Genomic DNA, 9,433 nt, shown 5'->3' with positions numbered 1-9,433 from the left:
AAAATACGTTGACGTTGAATTAATCAAAAAACAACAAAAAATACCTGAAATGTTGCATTTATATATTATTGTATTTTATAGTCATATCGGTGATATTTGATCCTCACTTCTGCACTATTTTAGGTATTAGTTTCTCATTTTCCTGTTTTTATTATTTTCTTGCAAATAGTTTGATTATTAATAAAAGGAAGCAACAACTAACTGAGTAAAGATAAATACTTTAACACATGTTTGTATAGAGAACAGGATCAGGGCCACATGGGAACAATAATGTGAGTTCTGAGTTTTAAGTCAGAATTAGTGTTTAAACAAAACTAAAAGAAAACCTGTTTCCACATGTGGCCGTATTTATCTTCCATACTTTTATAAATCTAATCAAACACACAGACAGATGCTTTGAGTTAACAACATCTCACTATTTCCACCTTTGTTCATGACGGACATGACTCATAGTTGACTCAGGTACACACAGGTGAGTTTAGGCTCTTGTGAGGACATTCTCAGTCGAGTCTCCTCGCTGTGATTCAGGCTCTGGAAACAGACGCAAACATCTGAACGTGGTCTGGAGCAGCGTCGATGGCGCTTTAGAAGTACATTGGATAGAAGTTGAGATCTGCTGAATGAGATGTCCTTGAGAGGTAAAAAGCACTCTTTTGTAATTCTTCATCAAAAGGAAGTAACGCAGCCTTCTCTCTCCCGGGGGGGTCAGAGGTCAGAGTGGGCGCTCGGTATCTTCTGGTGTTTCAGGAGGTGGAGGACAGCAGCCTGCTGACTAAGGGTTAAACTGACATTTACAGCTGACGCCAAAACACCGTCAGTCTGCAGGGAGGAGAGTAAATAACAAGAAATCTAGAGAGAAGGACGCTCGGACACGTCCTAATACCGTTTGGTTTGAAGCATCAGAACACAGTTATTGATGAGATCATGTTTTTAGTTTATTTTGACATTCAGAGCTTCTTTCAATGAAACTTGGTTTGTCATATTTTACGATGAGGGCCATGACATCATACCTGTTTGAACAGGAATGACATCACATTAATTCATTAATAACTGCGTTTCCACCCAAAAAAAGTTCCTGGTATTTTAAGTCTCGCAACTGCTTTAAAGTAACTAAAAGGTTCCTTCAGGTGGTCGTCTGTATTTACTGAAGCACGATGAATGTAAGAAGTGGGCGGAGTCATCGTGTCGTCTCTCGTTGGTTTTGAAAACTTGACTTCGGCATTTTGTTTTTTTTTGCAACCAATAAACAGGAAGTGAGCATATCTGGACTGAGGAGGAGTGACATAGAGAAGCCGTATACGTCTCTGGTAGAGACCTGTCAATCACCGTGTAGCCCCGCCCTAAAGCATCCCCTGCTTTATGGTCTGTGTGACTCTAAATGGACCATAATGTACTAAATGAACATCATGCTGTAGTGAAGAAGACTTGAAACTAGAGATTGAGACCATAAACTCATGTTTACAATGTTTACTGAGGTAATAAATCAAGAGAGAAGTAGAGTCATTTTCTCATAGACTTCTATACAACCAGAGGAGTCGCCCCCTGGTGGTCACTAGAGAGAATGCAGCTTTAACACACTTCCTACAAGGCAGAACCTGAGGTTGCTGCCTGGTTTGACCAATCATCCCTGCAAACCCCACCCCTAAAGTTCCTCTACTTACCGGAAGTATTTACCTCCTGACCAGGGTCTTGTTGGGGGATAAGACGTCCCTGTAACTAACTGTAGACTCTGGTTCCTGCTGTCAAAACGTGGCTATTGACACCGTTTGGTGGAACCTTTAACAATGTGTCTTCTCAGAAACCGTTGTTCGCTTTGATAAAATATTTGTTGTGACATTTCTGTCATCTCCAGTGATTAGACAGCGTTCTTCATCTGTGATCCATCAGTTAAAATAAATGGAAAGTCTGGTAGTTTCTAACTTGACGTGATAGCGGCGAGCCGCCTGTAGCTGTGAGTGCTGAATAAAACATGGCGGAGTGGGACCACTTTATGAGACGTCTGCCACATTAAGACCGAAGAGCCCTCGCCCTCTCTCTCTCTCTCTCTCTCTCTCTCTCTCTCTGCTGTATAAGAATATACATAAATATTTCACATTTGGGCGGCTTTAATCCATTCACAGAATGTCAATACTGAGCACTTAAAGTGCTCAAGCTGGCGGTCCTGCCGGGTCACAGAGAGCTGCTCTCTGGTCTGCTCATAGAACGCATCACTAAACACTCTGAACAGCAAACGGGAGATTCTTTCTCTCTTTCTGTGTGAATGGATGGAGCTGAAACTGGGTCTTCTTCAGGCAATGAGATGAATGCAGACTAGGACCTCTGACCTCTGAGGTCCTGGCGCGTGAGGAGAACACAGCTGTGTGAAGGGCTGTGAGGAGAGAATCCTGCGGGCCAATCACAGCGTAGCGCGGTCCAGCTCTGACTCTCATCAATGGTCTCAGGCTGGTTTAGTGGATTCAGGAGACAACCTCCGGTTCTGAAGAGTGAATCCAAAGCTTCATGTGTTAAAGCTGCATTCTCTCTAGTGTCCACCAGGGGGCGACTCCTCTGGTTGTATTGAAGTCTATGAGAAAATGACTCTACTTCTTATCATGATGTTGTTGTGGCAAACAACTTGAATAAATCCAGTCGGTTGAAGGAGATGTTTTCAATATGGAATAGATATTAGAGATAGAATTAGTTTTATCTTTTGTTTTTAACGCATCAATGTCGGATCGGTACTCGCTATCTGTCGATGTTCATTTATTGGAATCGGTATTATATGTATTCATATATAACTCTATCTATGTGATAGTAGTTCAGATGAACACCAGTGGAACTACTCGTGTATCCTTCAGGACATATTGTTCCTCCTGCCGCTCTGCACATGAATCACTGCTGCCAATTATGCTTCAGTCGTCACATTTCATCTACAAGGAGAAGCTGTTATCCTGAAATGTAGAAACAAATCTGGATCTCATTTACATAAAATTGGCTTTCAAGCTAAAATAAAAAGCACACTTCAACATTTCAAACCTGGAAAATTGGACAGAGAATCAGCATATTCTGCAGATATACCTATAAATCTATATTCATGGAATCATGAAAGGCAGCCACCACTCTACGCAACCGTGTGTGTGTGTGTGGGGGGGGGGCACAGCAGCGTCTCTCATGAGAGCACACTTTCCAACCAAAAGAGAAGAAACATCCACCGTTTAACGCTCCGTTTAACATCCAAACCACGCTCGCTTCATTAGCATATGAGTTGTTTTTGTTGTAGCCTAAATACTGTCCATAAACGTGTTGTTTCCATCTCTGCGGAGGGACGACTACATAACACTAAAGCGTTAGATACAGTACACTTCCTCCTCTCTCGGGTGAAGGAGACGGATGCCTGCGAGGGTCTTAATGAGCTGCATGAGAGCCGAGGAGTGACGGGAACGTGGAACCATGTAAGAAACATGAGTGTGTTCTAACGTTCCTGTCCTGGAGCAGCTGGGTGTAACCGTTAACGGTGCTTCACTCAGATGATCGCAGACACATCTTTAAGGGAACTCTTTTCAAACGTCGCAAAAAAGAAAGTAAAGAAGGAAACGCCTTTCCATCAACTGGTTTGGAGCCAATGAACTAAGTCAAAGGAAAGTGTAGTTCCATCACATGTTAGCGCTGCAGGCTACTCTTTATCCATGGCTGTAATCTGCCAGTAAACACACACACATATACATATATACATATATATATCTGATCAATTGAACTTTGAAGTTTGATCAAATCTTTGCTCTTCCATACAGCTTCTTCAATGCTGTACTTCAAAAAGATCATAGAAATACATTGATGGAAACACGTAGAAGTGTTCTTAACGTCAGTAGAAGGTGTAATCCCCCAAATGCTCCATTTCAAGTGTTGCATTAAATATCATATTTAAGTAAAAGTAAAACTGTCAGAATAGTAGTTTGGAGTGAAAGGAACACCATTCCAAATGTGTTACTGTGCTTATGTACAATGTCTCGATGACAAGTCCTCCAAACTACATGAAAGCGACCATTATGAGTATTTTCTGAGCAGACAAACCAACACTACTTTGGTTTGGGGAAGTATTGTGGTCGTACTACTCAAAGAGTATCTGCTGCACGATAACAACACCAGGTTACTTCTTCACTGTGGTCGTACTACTCAAAGGGCTCCACCAATCCTTCCCCCTTTAAGTGAAGCACAGGTACCTCAGAAGTATTGTTTTTGTATCAAAGCCTCGTATCTCTTCTTCTTCTCTGCTATTAACACATCAATGAGCCTCACTGTTGTTCCTGCGTCACCACCTCAGAGCCAAATAAGTGGGATTTGTCACTAAGCTCAAAAAACAAGATATCTAATACAGGACTTTTCTATTAAATATGTATATTTAAGTATATGTGCTTGAGCAGTATTAGTAAAAGTATCTGAAGGGAAACAGTTGGGTCAACACTGTCATACTTTAGTTCTTCTACTGTGAGGATGAAGTGAGAGAGGAACCATAAACAGGCTGATGTATGCAGCTCGTCCTCATCAGCTGCTCACAGCTTCATCTACTGTCGTACACTCAGCGGTGGCTTCTGCACTCAAGGTCACAAATTAATCAAAACGTCAATATGTGCAGTCGACATAAGCAAAAAAAAAAGAAGCCCCGCCGCCGTCGGCCTGTCACCTGCACCAACAACATTGATTCGGCGCCTCATGAATTATGCAATAAAAAAGCAGCTCGAGAGCCGCGGCGAGCTCGTCTCCACAGATATTTCGGGAGCCTCTACAGACCCTGGAGGTGGTGTGTGTCGGGCTGTTGTCTTGTGTGGGTGCATTGATAAGTGTGCACAGGTGTTCACAGCAGGAGAGAGGTTCGTTAATTACAACATGGGGGGAACATGCATTGTTTTCCCTCTTGAATCAACAAACTCTGGAGCATCATCTCAGAGCTCCTTGTTTTCTAGGACACTTTATATTTTACTGCTCTGACTGAAATAGCAATAAAAACATAAAACCATCAGTCCGCTCTTTCGCCCTTCAGCCGTACAGAGAGACTCAAACGTACCGTTGTTTTTGTTTCAAACCTGTCAGGAAACACACAGTCATGTTAATCATAACTTACAATCCCGGCGGTGCGAGGAGAGCAATAAAATCAAATGAGGCTGAAAAAGGCTTAATAAGTTTCAATATTCGCAAATGTCAATATGCCTTCATGGCTCTTCCACAAGGTGTTAAATTGGACTTTTCTTTCTCTCCTGTCTCCCCAGATGGAAACTGACACAGGGTGACAGCGAGGGAGAATAATAATGATGGAAGGCAGAGCGATTCGTCCCCAGCCGGAGCCACAGCATCCCTCAACCGCCCCTCTGCCGCACAGCGCCGCTCCCTGAAGGATACGCCGACCGTGACATATCGCCGGCGCGCATGACAACCTGGCACGGACCGAACTGAAAAAAGGCTGCCTCTCTTTGCCAAGAGCTGGAACAGGCAACAGGGACCAGAACGCTTCGGGGGGACCAGGCGTCGGTGGGAAATCCACTCTTGTCTCGCTGCATTAACAAATGAGCTTTTATTTGTGAAGTTAACGGCGCTAACAGCTGACTCCATAAGGGCCAATTACTGGCTGAAGGGAATACAAGGGGGGCAAGATGAAGGAGACAGCAGTTGTGGCTTGTTTGCTGGCTGAGCTGTCTCTGGCTGCTTTTGTTCTGGCCTCAGAGGGGGCCGCTCGTTGCCCAGCATTGTGTCGATGTGAGGTACGACCCTGGTTCTCGCCCAGCTCTGTTTACGCCGAGGCTGCCACCGTGGACTGTAATGACCTGGGCCTCTCGGTGCTGCCGGAGACGCTCCCCTCGGAAACACAGGTGCTGCTGCTGCAGACAAACAACATCGTTAAAGTGGAGAAAACTTTGGAATACTTGGCCAACATCACTGAAATCGACTTGTCTCAGAATAACATTTCCTCTGTGAGCGATGTTTGTCTGGGGTCTCTCCCCCGGCTGCTGTCGCTCCACATGGAGGAGAACTGGATTCAGGAGCTGTCTGACAGCTGCCTCGCTTCCTTGCCCAACCTCCAGGAGTTCTACATTAACCACAACCTGATTTTCTCCATTAACCCCGCAGCATTTCGGGGCCTGAGTCGGCTGCTGAGGCTCCATCTCAATTCCAATCGACTGACAAGTATCAACAGCCAGTGGTTCCAGCATCTGCCCAACCTGGAGATATTGATGTTGGGAGACAACCCCGTCATTGAGCTGTCAGACATGAACTTTAAACCCCTGGCGAACCTCCGGAGCCTCGTGCTTGCCAAGATGAATTTGACTGAAATGCCGGACAATGCTCTTGATGGCCTGGAGAATTTGGAGAGCATCTCATTCTTTGACAACTTGCTCAGTCGAGTCCCACAAGCTGCGTTGACGAGAGTGCGGAATTTAAAGTTTCTGGATTTGAATAAGAACCCCATCGAGAGGATCCAGAGAGGCGACTTCATGGACATGATGCATCTCAAGGAGCTCGGCATCAACAGCATGCCGGAGCTTGTGTCCATCGACAGCTTTGCCCTGAACAACCTGCCGGAGCTGACCAAAATCGAGGCCACCAACAATCCCCGGCTGTCCTACATCCACCCCAGGGCCTTCTACAAGCTCCCCAGGCTGGAGACTCTGATGCTGAACAGCAACGCTCTGAGCGCGCTCCACCGCGGCACCGTGGACGCCCTGCCCAACCTGCGAGAGGTCAGCCTGCACAGCAACCCCATCCGCTGCGACTGCGTCATCCGCTGGGTCAACATGAACCGGACCGCCGTTCGGTTCATGGAGCCCGATTCCCTGTTCTGCGTGGAGCCTCCGGAGTACCAAGGCCAGCACGTCCGACAGGTGCACTTCAGGGAGATGACGGAGATCTGCCTTCCTCTGATCTCGCCCGGGAGCCTCCCGGATCGGGTCGACGTCAGCAAAGGGAGGTCTGTGTCGCTGCACTGCCGGGCGTTCGGAGAACCAGAGCCTGAGATCTTCTGGGTGACGCCGTCGGGTGACAGGATGCTACCCGGGAGCGTGTCCGATAAGTACTACATGCACCCCGAGGGAACCTTTGACCTCTACGATGCCACGGAGCAGGAAGCAGGATCTTACACCTGCATCGCCCACAATCTCGTCGGGGCAGACCTCAAATCTGTGATGGTCGCTGTGGACGGATACGCCGCCCAGCGTTCAGATCAACCTTTACAGGTGTACGTCACCTCTGTCCAGTCTCGTTCTGTCAGGGTTTCCTGGGAGAGCACGGGGGGTTTGGTATCACAACTAAAATGGTCAATTTTAGTCCACGGCAGCAGCGACCTCTTGTTGCCATTCACAGCCAGGCTCCCCGCTGATGTCAAAGAGTACCACATCAAATGGCTGAAGCCCTCCACTTGCTACCGGGTCTGCGTTCAGGTCACTGCAGCACAGCCTGGATACAGCAAGGCCTGTGTCAATGTGACCACAAAGGAGGCAGCAGCGACCCCGGGAGGGAACACCCAGAACTGGGACGGTCTCGTGATGGCTTCTTGTGCTGTGCTTTTTATCGTGGTCGCCGTGGCTTGCTCCATCATCTACACATCTCTGTATAGCCAAGTGTTTTACAGGAAACTGATAGCAGACCCGGCTGAGACCCTGCTGATTGCCAGCACTCATTGCTCCTCCTCATCATCTTCTTCTTTCCTGGAATTCGGTGTGTCTGGGATCAAGGTGAGGGCCACTGTAATAGACTTACCGGATGACTCCATGTAAGGAATGTCCTTGTCTGTAAGAGCACTTTGGGATTAAGCGAAGATGGAGAGTGATGGACGCTGGACAATGTAATTTACGAGCCCTCTTTTCAAAGACGTTTGATGGGACATTTTGCACTGGGACTGAAGCTGGGCGGCATCAGAGGAACATTCTCAAACATTTACATAAATGGCGAAAAGCAGAGACTATTTTGTATCTTAAACTGTCATTATAAGCTTAATCAGGCAGATCTCTTGACTATAATCTACATGGCTACTGGTCATTCATGCAGTGCAACCAGAGTGAAGCACAGCACAGGAACTATTCTGTCTGAAATACTTTGCTGAAGACGACTTTGATGTCTGCAAAAAAAAGAAAAGAAAAAAAAGCATTTTCTTTGCTGTGTTACATTAAAACGGTGCCGAGCGAAGATAGTTTATAAAAAAGATATTGTTAGTCTAGTGTACAATCAAGTCGACTATAACGAAAACAATTTTATGAACGAATACATTTTTCATTAAACCTGTGTGGTGTCTTATAACTACAATCTGTTCTTGTTACATTTGGACATTCTTTTACAACAAAACAACTAAACTCTTTGAAATGAAAAAATACTAATTTGTGTGGATGCGGTTCATAAATCTCGTGTCCGAATCCCACAGCAGCAGAATGTGTGAGGTCTGCTTAGACAAACACAATTACAGCAGCTGCCCTTCAAGGCAGGTGCTGTAACACTGTTAGGGAAATGCAATGCAATCTCAAACTGTGTGTGTGTGTGTATGTGTGTGTGTGTGTGTGTGTGTGTGTGTGTGTGTGTGTAAAGAGCGAGGACATTGGCAAACCCCTTGACTTTGAATTGCATTATATTCCCTTTCATTAAAAATCCAATATGGATTCCCAACACAAACCTCAGCGGTGGGTGATGAATCGGCGTCACGTGCAAACTGATGGGAGGCATTTATCAGCGTGACTCAGTCATAGATCAACCGAGTTTCAGCACCTTGGACAGGGCTTTTAGAGCGTGGCCATTTGTCACCACCAACGGGAGCTAAAATATGACCCATTAGAGGCGGGTAGTGAATAGGTCAGCAAGAACCGCAGCAACCCGAGCCATCCTCTCTTCCCCCGGTGTGACCCTGGAGAGACAACGCCGCCTGCTCGCTGCCGCCATCACAGGGAACAGCTCAGCAACTATTGGGCTCGTTTGTTAAGCGCCTCGCATCAATATGGATGGGGGGGAGGGGGGAAGACAAATGGACCACAAAAACCAGGACAAAGTGGTTTCGGTCCCAAAAAGGACAGTGAACGAGAGCGGCTGACGCCTCACAGCGCCGATGTTACTGATGTGCTGTCCTCTCCCCGTACGAGATAACCCCGGACCTGGAGTTCATTAGAGTCTGCTGCGTCTACGCTGAAGAGCATTCTGGGTATTTAGGGGAGCGGCTGCGTGAGGAAAGGCAGGATTATATAAAAAAGGAGATGACTTGTCGTTTTACAGGCTTTTTTTTTCCTGCCTCACTTCTGCTTCAACTCTGGTTCATGGAATGAAATGTCAACGTGTAATCCTCAGCAAACTAAATAAAAACAGGAGAATCTCTTTTCAAACTCTGTCAAAAAATAAAAGACGATACAAGAAAAAAGGTTCCTCCAAGTGAGTAATCGCTCACTGCTGAGGGCGCGCACACAATATGTCGCGTCAGATCCAGTGGGGG

At 46.2% G+C, this 9,433-nt stretch overlaps 1 protein-coding gene across 1 annotated transcript; it reads left to right on the top strand.

Annotated features, from left to right (window-relative positions):
• The first annotated feature begins 2,632 nt into the window (after positions 1 to 2,632).
• Positions 2,633 to 9,426, top strand: LOC116377357 (leucine-rich repeat neuronal protein 3-like). The gene has a single exon (XM_031838977.1). It carries the CDS (start codon positions 5,625 to 5,627, stop codon positions 7,740 to 7,742), a length of 2,118 nt encoding a protein of 705 aa, XP_031694837.1. The 5' UTR covers positions 2,633 to 5,624; the 3' UTR covers positions 7,743 to 9,426.
• The last annotated feature ends 7 nt before the right edge of the window (positions 9,427 to 9,433 follow it).

This window comes from Anarrhichthys ocellatus, unplaced genomic scaffold (assembly GCF_004355925.1).
Source record: "Anarrhichthys ocellatus isolate YVR2014 unplaced genomic scaffold, GSC_Weel_1.0 scaffold1152, whole genome shotgun sequence".
Taxonomy (NCBI): Eukaryota; Metazoa; Chordata; class Actinopteri; order Perciformes; family Anarhichadidae; genus Anarrhichthys; species Anarrhichthys ocellatus.
The sequence above is the reverse complement of the archived record's forward strand: the minus strand, read 5'-3'. Positions and strand labels throughout refer to the sequence as shown.

Excerpts from the sequence above, each read along its gene's own strand:
- LOC116377357 (XM_031838977.1), top strand. The coding sequence starts at position 5,625 with ATGAAGGAGACAGCAGTTGTGGCTTGTTTGCTGGCTGAGCTGTCTCTG.